Source organism: Morone saxatilis, unplaced genomic scaffold (genome assembly GCF_004916995.1).
Source record: "Morone saxatilis isolate NCDOM2014 unplaced genomic scaffold, NCSU_SB_2.0 Contig20, whole genome shotgun sequence".
NCBI classification, from domain to species: Eukaryota; Metazoa; Chordata; class Actinopteri; family Moronidae; genus Morone; species Morone saxatilis.
The window spans coordinates 10,695,625-10,713,017 of NW_023339763.1; the positions used below are offsets into that span (position 1 = coordinate 10,695,625).

Sequence of the window (17,393 nt, forward strand, 5' to 3'; positions counted from 1 at the left end):
AATATAGCAGAAGAGCCTTGTGCAAAAACAAGTCTGATCAGTTGTACTTACAGATTTCATGTGAATGACAATCATTTGAGAAAACAGGCAGATTGTGTTTTCGATCATGTCCTGTCATTAAGATTAAACATGGCTCCATTTGTTATCTTTCTGGTTTCCACAACAGTAAACGATTCTCGACTGCTGTAAGCACGCAAGCACATGAATGCAAATGAAGTGTGATACCGAAAACAAAGAATCAAATACTTGGAAAAAGACATTTTAAAAACATCCTGAATTCAATGCATGTGATGACTTGATATATGTGACATACCAGCACGTGTGTTCATGGCATACAAAGGTTTCCCCTTTATCCCACCATGATACCGAGCGATAGTAATGGATGACCAGCTCTACTAGAGACACTGCAAATGCTGATATAAGCACAATGAGCTTTGCAGTTTCACAAAAACCTTTTATAAACAACTACAATGCCAGTCGAAAAAGCACAATCACAACACAAAAAGGTAGGAAACAGTACTAGAAACTGAAAATACAAGTGCATTTTAACTCAACCTTCTAAACAAAAACAAAAAAAAACACACAAACACTGAATGTTACATCCCTGCATCTCTTTGTGATGCATTCACTCCGTTTTAGAGAGGCACAGTCTGAGAGCACGAACGTCTACACCTCAAAACAGCATCATCACCATCAAACATGCAGGCAGAGATCATAAATTACCTATTATAAACACCAATGCAGCCATAAATGTCACCAGTATCTCCACAGCCTCTGCACTCATCACAGATCCCCAGTAAAGCAAAACAAAACCTCAATCTAACACTCGGTGCCAACACCCACGTAATCCCTCTTCCCTATTGGTCGAGCGGAGACCACGTCCCGCCCCTGGGCGTGTCTGAGTGGCCGCTCCGACTGTCAATCACGGGAGCTGCTACATAATAAACAGCCCGTTTCAATGTAGGTTGAGGCAGAAGATAAACAAGTTGGAGGCCTACATGCCCGTGGCCTAGATAGCTATATTTAAAAGACATTTAAAGTTAAATCTACCACGTAGCGCAAAACCTGAACGCAGCACACGATTATACGTCAATCCGTGACACTTATTCAGCAACGTTACCTGAGAAAAACACCAAAAAAATCCACCGTTTATCTGCCCAAATCCGGTTGATAAACTACACAGCAGGTTGTTTGGGTGGAAATCCAAACTAATCTAGCGTCACAAATAAATCGATACTTGAAGATATCTCTCCGGGGGACACACGAGTGTGATCCGGGTGTGTTATTTCACGTACATCATGTGTACACGTCTATCTGTGTCGAGCTTTATTTGTTTATGTTGCAGTCCAGCAGCAGTGGCTGTGTGGAGTGCTGAGGGGGGCGTGTACCCACCAGAGAGCTCAGAGCCTGCAAAAAGTCTCCACCGAGGCTTTTTTACACCACAAGAGCAGCTCAGCAATGCTCTAACACACATTAAAGACGCGTTTAAATAGCTTTTAGGCACATTGCAAGAGCTGCTGCGCGATTTTAAGATAGTTTTAAAAGTGGAGTGCAAGTCAGTCTTATGTAAGTGCCGTTTCCGAGTTGTGGACGTGAAACTCACACTTATAAAGAGGCTGATCGATCACCTGTGCGAGGGCATAATCGATCAAACCAGCCTTATTCTGGGACAGGTGTAAACGCTGAGTGACATCTGACTAGTAATTTATCAAGTCATCATGAAGCGTTAGCTAGCACCTCACATTGTCCGAACACTTCCTGCAAGATAAAAAAAAAAACAACAACTTGCAGCGCAACAACAAGAAGCGACACGCTAACCGTGTTTTTCTTTTCTTAAAGCCCTCAACAACAGCAAAAAAAAAAACCAAAACTTGACTGTTTCTCTTAAAATGCGGAACTAAAAACGAGTGCTGCTTCCTTTCTCAGCCCGCAGCTCACAGTCAGTATGGCCTCCGTCCGCCCCCTTCCTCATCCCAGCTGAAGCTCACAACAACAACCGACCCGAGCCTGTTAGCTCCGGAGCTAATCCCCCCGCCGCGGTCCAAACACGCATCCAAAGTTCCCCCTCCGCACAAACTCATCAACAACAACACTACTCACTTCTTGGACGCCCACGCATACGTTCTGCTTCATGCTGGACCTCGTGTAGTTTCCCGTGTTGGAGATAATAAGGCCTCCTTTTCAATGGAGTCCACGCGTTGTTACAGCTCTCTCGGGTTTGTTTTGTTTTTCTTCTTCCTGACGGGTTCCTGGAAAGCGCGTGACTGCCCGGCCACGTGGTGCGCCAGTGGGCCAATGGGAGCAGAGTCCGAGGCTGGGTGAAAACATCTCACTGTGCTCAGTAATGCTGTGTTAGTGCAGTGCAGGTAGGAGAGGATGAGTGAAAAGACTCAGAAAGTTTAGAGTTTTTCATTTTTTTTGTGATTTTGCTATTTAGTTATGTTTCCTGTGGAGTTGAATCCCCTATGTGTGTGTGTAAATGTGCTAAATGTGCTGTATTAAGTGTTTATTCTTGTTGTTATGTTTGTATCTATGTATGTATGTACAGACTGCGGTGGCAAATTTCCTGTGAAGGACAATAAAGTATATTATTATTATTATTATGTGTATATGTCTACTCTGTCAAGAATACACACAGGGAAGTCAACATTTTTTGCCTTAAAGGTCCGGTGTGTAACATTTAGGAGGATCTATTGGCAGAAGTTTAATATAATATTCATAAGCTCCTGAAGCTTGACCGGAAAAGCTCCCTGAAAAATACAGAATATATTCCATAGAGTTTAAATCACGAGATGGTGAAACAATCTTGCTCCAATGTTTCCTGCAGTAAAAGCAGAAATCTGTCTTAAATCACAGCAAGAGGGTGTCCATCGTCCAGGGAACTTCATTTTGGGTCTTTAAATAGAGAATTTCTTCAGGTTGAGGGCATAAAGACTTAAATAAAAAACAAATAAATAATAAGATTTAGGATCTGAACCTCCAACTTCCATCACAGTGACAAAGTAATACAGTTTTATTAGTGTATAATCATCTGAATGTGGGAATCGTTGTGTTTTTGTTACTTTATAATGAGCCTTTTATATCTACAGACACTGCAGGTCACCTTTGCATGGAGTCCGCCATGTTTCTACAGTAGCCCAGAACAGACAAACTGGAACCAGAACAGAAAAAAAGAGCTCTAGATAGGGCCTTAGTGTTGGAAGGGGAGGGTGAAGCGAGTTACACCACAGGTGGAGTTTGCCATCTTTCTACAGTAGCTCAGAACAGACAAACTAAACACTGGGCTGTAGATAGGGCCTTTAACATTTTTCACAAGTTTTGCAGCCACCGTAGTTTCTCCTACTCACTTTACAGCCTGTTCTCATTCCTAAGTCGTCAAATACAGACGCCAGCATTGTTCATTTAGTTGCAATCTGCAGATTGACCACTACATAAATTCAACATACTGGTCCTTTCACTTCATCACATTTTTAAACGCTTAAAGGTACCATAAGGAGTTTTTCACTACTAGCAGTGCTCTGGAGCAACGTTTGTGCATGTTGGTCCTCTTTTTTATTTGTTATGCACTAGGACTCCTTTCCCACTGATTTACGGTTAACGAACGAGCAAAGAAACAAAGCAAGGCACAAGCATAGGCAGGAAGAAGAACGCAAGTAAACATGGCTTTAACAGCGTGTAGGGTTCAACATTTCAAGAAAAAATGAGGCCGGAGATGTATTCAACGAGTCTGTTTGGCCTCAAGGATACACAACATAAACAGCTATCACTCACAAAGGAGCCATGTACTTTTTTTTTTTCATTTCCTTTTATCAGGTGTCCTTCAAAGCATCCAGACTCTTCCTCTCTCCTCTTCCTCCACATGTAGGTTGTTATTGATCTTTCATGTGCCCTTCTAATGTCTAATACAATATTGGTATACAAAGCATGTCCAGTGCAGTTACAGCTAAAGACTTTATCTATCACTACTAACCATATTATGAAGTTTATTAACTTTAACTTTATTTTCTCATCAGAATCTCATCATGTTTATGCTTAAATGTTTGTATGTATTTTGAATCTTCACTGCTCTTGACTGATTATCTGTGGGTGGCAAAGGGTGAGGAAGTTGTGTGTATCTGGGTTTGCAGTTTGTTATGCAATGCTGTTTTTTGTTTATATCTGTTTTGTTTGAATTTGTGTCTAAAGTTCCCCCCTCGAAAATGAGATGCTGCATCTCAAAGGGATATCCTTTCAATAAATTCACATTCAAAGCAAACTTACTGTTACACAACTGTATGGGTCTGTATCTTAAAGAGGAACTCACATTAAAGTGTATGTACAGATCTACTGCATATATAAGTTGTATAGGGCCTAGAAGGAATGTGTGACGTCCTATAAATCGCCTCGAGTGATGTCACTTGAGTCAGCATCGGTTGGGTCTGAAGAAAAAATCTGAACATGGACGTAGAAAAGATGAGCTGACCAGCACGCTGTAGCCTTACTCTTCATCTTCTTGGGACTAGCTGATTTCAGCATAACGCACCTAAATCTCTGCCCAAACTGTCTGCAGCTAAGTTGCATTGTGGGTAATGTAGGCACCATGTTTTGACAAGGAAGAAGAAAATACAGAATAAAAGATCAGATATCTCTGGGTCTGCTGCATCGATTTTGATCCTTTATTTTACACTGTCCATTTAGAGTCTGACAATGTTATAAGAGTGCAATGCTACATCTGTGGAGTACTCCTTTAATGTATAATGGCAGGGGTGTTGATTTCATGTTCAGCCTAATGATCAAACTGTTGTCAAATACACACACCTTTTTGTTTCAGTTTTTCTGAGACAGAAAATCATATTATCCAATCTTCTGCCCATAACTTCCTAACCCTAAGATAAACCTACAATCCTGCCAGAGAACACAATTTAAACCTAAACCAAATATCTCAGCCTGACTCCGATCCACACCCACTAACCCCATTTGGTCAAACAGATCACAAAGAATTATGTCCTCACTTTGCGAGGACATTCAGCCTTCACAACAAACAACAAAACTAAAGGTTGCATTCACTGTTTACATTTCTCCATCATATGTAACATTCAGTCCCACCCGAGGAAAACACAAGTTAAAAGCAATCAACTGCCTGATTCCCATAAACTGACTTACATAGTAAAAGCCTCCATTGAGTCCAGATTCTCTAGGGGGGCGTATAAGCAGCTGTTCCAGGCAGCCCCCACCCCTCCTTTCACTGGAAAGAGAAACTATGACTGCAGTCTTGATTATTATTCAGTGTGACAACATAGGAAAAAAACAGACAACAAATAAATTCATAAATAAAATTAAAAAAACATGCATTATCTGAAAAAGCTCTGTGGTCTCTTTGTCAGTGTTTAGAGAAACAAAGGTCAGACATTCTTGAGACATCTGTACTCTTTCTGTTTCAGTATTACTCCGGAGCACACATGAAGTCTGAGATGATCGGAGTGTGTGAGTTGTGAGAAATTGGTGAGCTTCCAGGGAAATGAAACTTCTAGTGAATTCAGTGAATCCCCAAAGTATCCTGTAGTTATTTGTTAGTTACAGTATTGTTATTATTAAAACTCACTTTTTTGTGATTTTCATGCAGGGCACACAAGGATTATGGTGTTATGTGTTAACCCTCTGGAGTACTTTTGCTTACTTTCTGTGCATTTATTTACACAGAAAATGTGAAAATGTGCTACAGTCTATTTACATGTAAAACGATTCTATCCTGTTTGTGTCTTTGCCATGTTTTCTATGTATACTAATCTAAAATATTTTATGATCTAAATGAGACACTGTGTGAAAGTCTCACATTAGGGGTTGTATATGCTACCAACATACAGAACTGTTAACAAGGACAAGTTGAATGCTGATAGACTGGAAATAACAATTTAAGTCACTACACAACACTAAGGCCCTATCTAGAGCCAGTGTTTTTCTTTTCTGGTTCTGGTTTGTCTGTTCTGGGCTACTGTAGAAACATGGCGGTTAAACATGGCGAGCTGCAGTGTCTGTAGATATAAAAGGCTCATTATAAAGTAACGAAAATGCAACGATTGCTACCTTCAGGTGATTATACACTAATGAAAACATACTTATGTATATTATATTCCATTTCTGACAATAGATCTTCCTTAATGTTACATACTGAACCTTTAATAACTGCCACCTGATCAAATTCAATGTAATGAGGCGATGGCAACACTACCGCTTTTGTCCACAGGGGTCGCCAGAATCAACAACAAAATGAAAGCTTGTCACTGTTTTCAGTTTTTAGTGTTTTAAAGTCTGAAACCTCTCTAAACCTGCTCTGTGAAGAGTTTTCTTCAAAGTTTATTTTAACTTACAACAGTTTGACTTGGCTGACTGTATAACAGCTCATCAGTAACAGGGATTCAAGTGCTGCAGAAGTGACCCATGTTACACCAAACTGAGTCATATGTTTGAGATCTTGGGACACTTTGTTTTGAAATTCTCCCCTTTGATTCTGTTATTAGCATTGTGATTATGTTCTTGCTGCTAGGAAGCCAAAAAGGAAGAGACACAGGGCCCATTATACATCATAGTAAACAGACTGATGTGGTGAAGATGATAAGCTTGTTGAAGGCCTCTTAGTGGTTGTCATTTCCTTGAAAGTTTTACATTCCTGACTGGGGTTACAGCACTGCTCCTAAAGCTTGACAGGAAAAGCTCCCTGAATAATACAGAATATATTCCATAGAATTTAAATCATGAGATGGTGAAACAATTGTGCTCCAATGTTTCCTGCAGTAAAAGCAGAAATCTGTCTTAAATCTCAGCAAGAGGGTGTCCATCGTCCGGGGAACTTCATTTTGGGTCTTTAAATAGAGAATTTCTTCAGGTTGAGGGCATAAAGACTTAAATAAAAAAAACAAATAAATAACTCGGTGTGTATGTACTTTGGCGGCCGGACAGATTTAGGATCTGAACCTTCAACTTCCATCACAGTGACAAAGCTACTGCACGATGTCGGTTTAACCGCATGAATCTGATTTATAAATCTGTAAATCAAGATTTTTAAAATCATCCACTGGAACGACTAAGGCGGGAGTTTATGGGCAGTCGACTGCCAATGCTAGATGTCCTGTTAGTGACATATTACTTCATAACTTTCCTTTTTTCTTCCCATTCCAGTAAAAGAAAATTAAACTTCAAATGGCTAAGCACCAGCAGAATTAAATCAAGCAGGAAAATAGATTATGTTCAGCGCTCAGAGGTGTAAACTTTCTACTGTGAAATTATTAGTAGACAGGAAATAAAACCTGAGTTTTCAGAGGTAAATCAGTGGCTGATAGGTGGACTTTTTACTATACCTTTTAAATATTCATGGCAAACCATCCGAACCATCCTTTTATTGTATTAATAATGCACATCAGACATTATGAACAGCAGCATTACTGTTTATCAGGCAGATGAAATATGTTGATACATGCCGTATTCAGCAGAAAGTTACGTTTGTAGAGCATCAGTGGTTAGATGTGAACAGTCACACCAAATCTGTTGTTGTAATCTCAACTCTAGGTCTACCCACTCGCTTTTGTTGTAGCTTTTAATCTCATCTCATAATCTTCCTCAGTGGGTGGAGTTTGCTCAGTTTGCCAGTCCATCTGAAGACAACTCAAAAGACTCTCCTTGAGGACTCTAAAATGCAGTTAAAAGTTCTGCAAAAAAGCTAACAGGTGGACCTTGAGTCAAGATTATTTGTCAAACTACTATTCCTAAGGTCGAGAATGAACGTGCACAAATCTGTAGTTTAACAAAATATGAATCCTGTTTATAGAAACAACTCAATCAATGTAATCGTCAGTGGAGTTGAAGTAATAAAAGCACGTTTTGGACTATTAATGTAATTTTCAGCAAGAACTACATTTCAGAGAGATATTGTTCTTAGGGCTGCACGATACAGTAAAAACATCATAATGTGATTATTTCAACAGATTTTGCAATTCACGATTACGTGAGAATTATCATTTTTCATCACAAATTGAACTGTCACTAAAAAAACGGATTAAAATCATGATGATGTGAAATCTTGGGGGGTCTGTACAAAACAAACATGTTTTCTTAAATCTGGAGAACAGGATTTGTAGACCAGGGCACCTCTGCAGCACTACAGTACTTCATTATAATGCTGTTTTGTAACACGTTTGACCTCTATGAAAACATTACAGCTCTTGAGATTTGCATATTGCACTTGGCAATATTGCAATTTCAATAATATTTCGATTAACTGTGCAGCCTTAATTGTACTTTTCACTCCATAGATCTTAGAACTCCTTCCACAACTGCCCCAAAACTCTTGAAAAATTTACAAACTGTACCTTTTTACCTGTTTTAAAGGGTGGTATTCCAACTACTTGTCTTTCATTGTTTTAAGACTAAACTTCATCCTGCACTCGTACTCGCTGTGTAAAATATCCATAATATCAAAGATTAAAGTTCATTCTGACCTTGGAAATAATCGTTTTGGCAAAACAATCCCAACTCAATATCCACTTATTAGCTTTTTTCTTATCAGCAGATCTGTTGAGCTGATTACGTCCACAGCATTTTAAGGACTTGTTGGCTCCGAAGTTATCCATTAAAATTCATTGTCGCACTTGGATACAATCCTAACTCAAGGTGCACTTATAGGCTTTTCAACCGTAGCACACTGGTTTCATCATGCTCAACGTTTAAGCCAACATGGACGAGAGGTTCACCACCAACAGAGCAAATTCTATCTGACGATGAAGACCTCGAATTGGGATTGTTTTTTCTTTCGATGGCTCCATAATGCTCATTGTGTGTATTTGTTTTACAGCATGTAAAGACAGTATTGCTACAAATATTTATTAATGTTGTACACACAGAAGCTGCTGCTGAGTGAATTTTAACAAAGTCGGCTGTTCAGAACCAAAGATAAACGGCCTTCATTTCAGCCCGACCAACGTAATTTCTGACACCATTGCGGCGTTTTGAAGCAATTTCATCCGATTAAAGGGTTGTGGTGTTTTCTCATCACATGACACAATCACATTATGCATCAACTGAAGCCCTTTGAAGTCACAAGGTTTTCAGATGACAACAGTTAAGTTTTTCTGAATGCAGAAAATCAACTTTAGTCCAAAATCTTCTGTTTATAAATTAGTAATGAATAAAACAAGGCATTTCTCGAAGTCTTATGAGGATAATCAACAGTCAGTGGTTTCCTGTCATATCATCACACCCTCTTTTTTAGACACTTGCCATTTCTGGAAGTGAACGTCCAACTCTAAATCTTTGTATGTGTTTTTTCAAGATTACAGTACTTAATAAAAATGCAGGATCCCAACAAGGCTTTTGTGTCATCATCACCAGCGGCAGCTCCACAGATCTGTCCTCATGCTTTTATTTGGTCCAGTGTGAAAGCTTGTTGGCTCCATTCCTCGAAAAAAATTCTTTCCGCTGGATTATGCAACAAAAGCAGCAGGAAGGGGGGAGATAATGAAACAGTCTGATGAAAGGGGGCAATAGAGCACAGCACCAGTGGCCACTACCATGAGTCACTGAATAATGATTTTAATTTACAAATGAGATCTCCTTGGAACAGTTCACGCCAACAGCAAGTGCATTAACAGAACTTAAATTTATAGACAGTAACAGGAGTGCTGCAGTTGTTTTTGATTATATGACAGAGTGCTGTTTATGTTCACTGCCTTGTCTCATATCTCACAGCCTTTTAAATTCATGCTCTCAATACTGATTCGCAGGTGCACTGATTCTTGACTTGCACACAGGATTATTTATTTACACATAGCAGAACCAATGACCTGATACTCATATTAACTGATGTTCAGTTACACCACCGGTAACTCAATAAAACAGCGTCCTAACAGTCAATTCACTTTCTACTGAGATTAAATTAATTAATTAGCTGGTGTTTTCCATGTTTGCTTATTTTCCTTATTTCTTGGCAAAGAAAAGCTTATTTTTTTGGATGAAACCACTAATTAGCATTAGCAATCATTCCCCAACCAGTACTCTGATATGTTTTATATATCTGAAATGTCGCTGGCACAGAGAACGACGCAATCAGCAAAACGAAGCTGAGCTTTGGCAGAAGTACTGTCGGCTTGAGTGGCCCTATTAAGATGAGTTTTACACTATTTGACTTTGATACTTGCTTGTTTTTCTGTATGACAATGTGTGTTTAAGCTTAATGAAGATAAGGCAGGGTCCGATTATGTTCAATATATATAATGATTAATTTGTTGTATTAGTAATAATGTAGTAATATATTGCTCGGATGTGTCTGTAAATACACTGAAGACTTCTCACAAGTCAACCTTGTAATCTAGTAACAGCTAAGTACCCTAATACGAGAATCTCCCTGGCTCAGAATTCAGCAGGACATAAAATTTAATTGAGTGTAGTTAATACTTTGGATGTGTGTACATGTAGCTATGAGAGCTTCAGTTACCCATAAACCCTTGCTCTGCTTCCCCACATAAACACATTTTGGAGTAACTTCGCTGAGGCATGCTTTCAGCTGACCAGGTCATAGCTCAGTCTTGATCCTGTGCATCAGGTCTCTCTGGTCCACCATGTCTGTCTGTCTGTTCCAGCGGTGGTAAGCCAGCAGGGCGATGTTCTTGGCGGCCACTGAGCTCATCTCCATGGCACTGCCGGCCAACTCGATACCATTGAGGTAGTAGAGATTGGGGTGGAGCTCCACAGGCGGCAGACCCTGGCTGCTGCCATAACTGGGGTAGGCCTGCCACTCTGTCACCTGCACTGAGTAGTACGACCTAAGATGGGGAGGTACAGAAAAGCTGTTACTCTGTCTTTAATCATTTATCATTATGGTAACACATTATCCATTTAATAACTGTTGAATGGATGTAAACAGCTTTTTAGCCATAATGATGATGGGCATTTTCACTATTTTCTGGATCAAACGATCAATTGAGAAGATAACTGTCACCTTATGCAGTAATCAATGACTATAATAGATACCTGCAGGCCTAGTCAATACCATGATTACTTCACCAGAAAGAAGGTGGCTGACCTGAAGAGTGTTTTGAGTTGAGTCTTGTCCAGAGGTTGTGGCGAGAACACTTTATAGACTCCAGCCTCTTGTGGCTGCTTACGCCTGAAGCCCGCCGAGATGTTGACCGGACAAACGCTAGCTACGCTGTTGAAAAACAGATCGGGTGTCTCAGTTGTCAAGACACTGGCAAAGGGGAACAGGCGGGGGTCCGGGAAACCAAAGAAAGAAGTGTTGAGGTAACCATGGACAATGGTTGCTACAGTGCTGTGATAGTTGCCGGGAAGCTGTTCAAAGGCAGGGGTGAAACCTTGGAAGTGGACGCCGGACCTGACACTTTCCTGGAGCGGCGTCGCCAACACCACAATGTCATACAGCTCTGATCCCGTCCCTGCTGCTGTGGTGAAGCTCAACTGGTACTGGGGCGCCTCCGCTGTACAGACAGAAAATCAATGTCAACAGTGTCCTACATGATTCAGATAGAAATTAATCGACAGTCCGCAGTCTACTTGTATCGACTGGCAGATAAACATCCAGCACATTTCTCATGTCTCAAGATGTCTGTGCCAACAGGCAATGTTGACACCCTAGAATGACAAATATGCATTTCTATGGCTACGTTCACACTGCAAGCTTTAGCGCTCAATTTTTTATTTTGTGGCCTATCAGATTCCAGTGTGAACAGGTCACAGTCCTTAAATTATATGAAATATATACCCTATTTTCAGTATTCATACATTTCCCAGAGCTGCTTTTGACAACCCAGAGACCTGACCTTGTAGCATTCAGCTGTGCCTTTTAAATAACATGTTCTGTTGCTTCTTTACATTCTGGTCTATTGAGGACAAACAGTATATATAGCATATATAAGTATTTAGTATTTTTAGATGTCCTGTAACCTGGATGACTGAGAGTCTTCATTGACAAACAGTTGTTTCTGCCTCACCAAAAGCCTCTTCTGTTTGATTATGAGAGAAGGTCACCACAATATGACTATGTTTATGTTTTAGATTGTTTTTATTTTTGTGGTATCAAACATAGGAATTGTCGCTCTGCTGTAAATATCTCAGATGTTCGCTGGTTATCATAGGGAATGAGAAAATAATCAGTCATATAGTCATGTTGTACTTCAATAACTTAAAGAAACACACCGTGCAGCCATTGGAAATGTGGGCACTGCTGATTGGTCAACACATGAGAACAAGAACAACTACAGCTTAATAACAGTAACCGCCATTACACACGCAAAACACAATAAGGAAATTAGTCTTAATTCCTTTCTGACATTCTAATTGAGACATTTAATCTTTAATCAATATTAAGTGTTTAAATGTAGATAACAGCATTGAAATATTAAAAAAAAAAACTCTGAATATCTGACTTGAATTTTCAGAGGGTAACTTAAGGATAAAAACTTGATTTATTTACTTATTTTTGTGCTAACTCAACAATTCAGTGTCCAAGTGTCCAATCTAAAAAGAAATACTATATTCACGCTGCTTGTTTTCATTTCTGCATTTAAAAATTCAAGTAAATTCAAAATAAAACTTCTGATTATTTACGTAGTCAAGCCTGAATGGAATCAATCTGTCCAATCAGGAAATGCTCTGCCAGTCATATGATTCAATATTAGATACTTTGAGTATGTTTGGGCATTATTATGACATGAGAGATGACAGGAAATGGGAGAGAGATAGGGAAGGACATTTAACATTCAAGCTCCCTGAAAAAGGAAGAAAAATAAAATCTCGTTTTTTAAAATTGCAACTCATGAAATGACCTTGTGGAAATTTCAAAGAAGGGGGATTCGAATGAAATATATTCAGATACTGTAGATCATTATTCAGCAGTGGTTGAAAGTCACGATCAGGTATTCAGTTGCTTTGAACGTCATGATCATAGCATTTCTTTACTTCCATACATACAAACTTGTGACGGCCCCAGTGGTGCTGCTTTTAATGATGCATATCTGATATCAGTTTGTAAAAATACTGAGACATCTAACATGATCCCACTCAACCAACATTGGGGTTAAGTACCTGAGTAGACTGGGGAGATGGAGTTGACTTGTGCTTGCAGCAGGTTAGCGTTGGCCATCTTCAACAGGCCAGAACACACCAGCTTGTTGCCTCCTTCCACCGCCCACAGGTTGTTCTGGGCACCAGCTAAAGACACAGCGCCTGCAACACACACACAGACTCACAACAGACAGTGCCAAGAGCTATAAACCAATTATCAGCTGCCCACACACTTTCCTGTTCTCTTGCTCCCACAGGCCACCCCCTCCTCTCACCTTGCTTTCCTCTCTTCTATTCTCGACACCCCGCTCCTCCCTTCCTCGTCTCCTGTATTTCTTTTCTTTTCCTTCCCCTTCCCTTTCATCTCTCCTGACCTACATCAGCGGCGACGTAGATGTTTTTCGGCTCATAACTGGCTCTAATTTCAGCACCGCGGCATCGCCCTTCCCTCTCTTCACTGTCTCTTTCCCACTCATCAACCCCCCTCGCTCTCTTTTCTTCTTCTATTGCTTATTTCTTCACACTCATCTGACCTACAAAGGCGGGGATGCTGACATTCTGCCCGTAGTTGACCCTCATGACGGGTGCGATGACCTCGTCGATGAAGCGCTGCGACACCCCCAGCTCCAGAAGCGAATCAGAGAGCGGTCTTCGGGTCATGTTGATGAAGCCGCTCCCACCGAGAGAGTCGAGCAGTTCCTCCACCGAGCTGAAGGCATAGCCATGGGCCTGGTACTTGTAGATCCTGTGTTATACAGACACACACACACACACACAACAAATTGTTCATTTTTAATTATAGTTGTAGACAGATTTATAAATTGATATGAATCTATTTTCCTCATGTCTATCCGAAAGTTGTGATTATCAGTAACTTCTTAGCGATTATTCCAGTATAACAAAAAAGACAAAGAGACAGGCAAAGAGGTTCTCAGGCTCACTGTTGTTGATTTACAGAGAAGTGATACAGAGATAAATCATTTCCTGAGGGAGGAAATGGAGGTCAGCGAATTGTTATGGTGGAAGGGTAACATGAAAATCTGAGTGTGGTTCATGTTTCAAGCAGAAACAGTACAAAGATAACAGAGCTGCAGCAAAAGATTGAATGCGCTGATTTAATATTTGACAGTCTGAGGACTGGCTGATTGCGGACATTAATTCTGTTGATTTATACTGAATCATTTTGTTGTGGGAGGATGAAGAGAGATCAATTTTCATTATAGTGGCACTTAAAGAAGTTGTTGTCTGTATTTATGTCAACCACATGCTTGGAAAGTCACACACTGAGTCGAGGTTTTACAGTGATTACGGCTGCAGGTGTAGGAAATAATAAATTGCTCAGCATAGGCTTTTCCCATTGATTGCAACACTGGGAGGCAGTGTTGTGTATTTATTCTATACTTGAAGTTATTGCTTTTACAGTAATGTAAACTTGTTTGGTATCATGTGAAGAGTGTAAAGGTGAAGAATACTTTATACCTTCTAAGACCAGGTCTACCTTATCTTTACTATCAAGGAACATTACTGATACCAGAAACAGATGGGAGAAAATATGAAGCAGACCAGGAAGACAAATCAATTTGAAGAGGTGCAAGTACTAAAGTTGGGCCCATACAGCTGCTATGAAACTAAACAGCGAACAGGGCATTAATATTTCTGGCTTACCTCATGAATTTCTCCATAATTTCCTCCACCCACATCTGCAGGCGCATGAAGCTAATGCCATAGCGCCACCACAGCCGGAACAGGTCCAGCAGGTACCAGTCTGTCTCCTCCAGAATCACCTCTTCGCCGTTAAACACCGCCGTCTTACCTGCGACGCTGCGGCGATACTTTAAACCTTGAGGGGCGGAAACAGGAAAACACAAAGGACAAACACACACAGGTAGGACTTTAATACTGAGGATGCTTTGAATGAATTTGTCTGTAACAGTTGTCAATTTTTACTGTAGAAATCAAAGGAGTAATGGACGGCACCAACAAGATGTAAACAGTCATGTGGTCTGATTACTTTGTCAGGTTGCAGAACCACAATGATTTGTCTTCCAGTTAGAGAGCCACACATGTGGCGCTACTTATAAAACTCAAACCATTGACCACTCTTCCTGCTCAGCTTACATCTGCTGGGGGCACAAAATGTATCTGATCAAGCTACATACTTATCTCCATGGCTGATACTCAAAAAAAAGCATTCCTCATTTAAACCAGGAAGCTTTCTTAGCTTGTAACCCTGAACAGATGTTTGAAGGTTACACTTGGGGTCACCCCTGTTGCTGTTGTTGTACTGAAAATCTTTTTTAAGCCTAGCTCTTGTCTGTAACTAACTTTTTTATATTTAATATGCATCCTTTCCATTAAAAATAACTAAAAAAGTGACAGTGACTGAATGAATCCTACAGTCACCTTCACTTATTGTCCTCTTGGCCTTTTAATCCTTGTGTGTGTGTGTGTGAACCAACCTAGCTGTTTGACAAATTCCTGCATGTGGAGGTTCAGGGAGTGAATGATGGAACCTCCGGACTCGTAGTCAAGATGGTTGACGGTTACAGTGGCGAGACGACCTCCAACCTCCCCTTTCTCAAACACGTCCACCTGCACCTCAGGACCAAAGTGCTGCCGCAGGAAATGTGCGGTGGCGCTGCCTCCTATGCCCGCTCCGACCACCGCTGGAGCACAGAGGATCAGAGCCAACGACAGAGAAGAAGTGTTAAAATCAGAGTGTAGTTTGGAAATTAAATGACCATCAACCACACAGAACTGTTTATATTATTGTGGGGCATCTGGGTGTTTAAGGACATGGTAACACGTATATGTGTCTCAAATGGACGAAGAAATAAAGTAATCACAATTGAGTGATTGAAAAGTAATACTGCTTTCTGTTATTTTGCAGCTTTTAGTGGGTAGTCATGATTCTACAGCTGGACAGAGGAATGCAGACGATGAACAATGGTGTCTTGTTGTAGTGAGAAGCAGGCAGACATGCTGCTTCTGGGAGTATTTTTTCCCCACTGGAAATTTCCACTGCAGGGTTTACCTTTAATAGCACCCTTAATGTGATTCAACAGAGAATCACGGGAGACACCTCCCTCAAGCTAACTTCAGTGACGCAGTCAATACACTGCGATGGTTTAACTTCTTAATCAGGCTTTTTTTTTTTGCCTTTTGAATTTATATAACTAATTCTTGTCCTATTTAATTCTGTAATTAGATTTTTTATGCAGCAGAACTGGTTGTTGTTTGTTCTAACACATTTTTAACCTTGGACTAAACCTGAGTTTAAGTTGCAACCCAAACAATCTTTTTGTCAAAATTACAGAGCACCCAAAAAAAGCTGCAAAATGTACATATACTTGTGGTGCAAACCAATTGAATTTCATACCATGCCTATGAAAAAGGTTATATAAGGTAGGTACAGTATGTGCTGGTGGGCTGTGAGCAGGTGGACAGAGGATGACAGGTGAAAATAGGGTCGTGTTAGGGTGAGAAGAAAGAGGCGAGGGCCCAGATATTCTCCATGGATATGCCAAGTGGTTTTATCTTTATTACACGGATAATATATATTTAGATAAATGAGGCAGCACTAACTATACACCTTGTAAAGTCTAATAAGTTAAAATAAAATCACACCCAACCTGCAGATATTACAGGAATATATGCATATGTAATAACCTGAAGGAATTTTCATTTAAATGTCTGCTTCATTAAACACATTACCCAGATGTTAGCTGTCTGAACACTATCAGATCTCCCTCACACCAGCTTGTAGCTGACTGCGGCCTAACATTTGCTCATTTCCACGGCTGGTTTCGACGTTTTAAAACCTGCTTTTCTTGCCTATTTTAGAAGGCGGAGCTCCGTCGACATGAGCGGATCCCGCCGGGTCTCCGACAGCCGAGCGGGCTGTCAGCACGACGACGAACAGCGGGAGAAGAGAGCCGCCCATAGCGGAACCAGAGCAGCGGCAACCGGGAGGAGAGGAGCGGGGATTAGTTTAACGTTACCTCCTCTCTTTCTTTTTACACACACACACAGACGTTGACGGTAAATTCAGAATAACTGTACTTTAAAAAAAATCAAAAAAAAAACCCCGTTACATGTCGATGGTCGCTGTAAATGAATGAGTTTGCGTTTTAAGCATCAAAAGATGCAAATCGATTCACCAATGAACGGCCCACGTCCGGCAACATCACGTGATCTCAAAGAACGACCCGCCTCGACCAATCAGAGCCGTCTGAGCGGGTCCGCGGCCTACGTAACTTGCGTGCTTTACGTAACGCTGCAATTCTGGTTAATGCTGCGTACAGTAACACAAACTATGATTAAACTATGTTCAGCTAATTTAAAGA

General features: G+C 40.5%; 2 protein-coding genes across 2 annotated transcripts in view; both read right to left on the reverse strand.

Moving 5' to 3' along the window:
• The window catches only part of LOC118331575 (CREB3 regulatory factor-like), a 31,329-nt gene extending 29,077 nt beyond the window's left edge, over window positions 1-2,252 (reverse strand). Inside the window, 1 exon segment of the mRNA XM_035666611.1 lies at window positions 2,101-2,252. The gene's annotated coding sequence lies outside the window, so the exon portion shown is untranslated.
• Window positions 2,253-9,979: 7,727 nt separating this feature from the next.
• On the reverse strand, window positions 9,980-17,239 carry LOC118331769 (prenylcysteine oxidase-like). Its single transcript, XM_035666846.1, has 7 exons — window positions 16,882-17,239; window positions 15,507-15,713; window positions 14,713-14,887; window positions 13,581-13,792; window positions 13,069-13,209; window positions 11,051-11,462; window positions 9,980-10,790 (listed from the first exon to the last, which is right to left on the reverse strand). Exons 1-7 carry the CDS (start codon window positions 16,988-16,990, stop codon window positions 10,541-10,543), a joined length of 1,506 nt encoding a protein of 501 aa, XP_035522739.1. The 5' UTR covers window positions 16,991-17,239; the 3' UTR covers window positions 9,980-10,540.
• Between the last annotated feature and the right edge of the window lie 154 nt (window positions 17,240-17,393).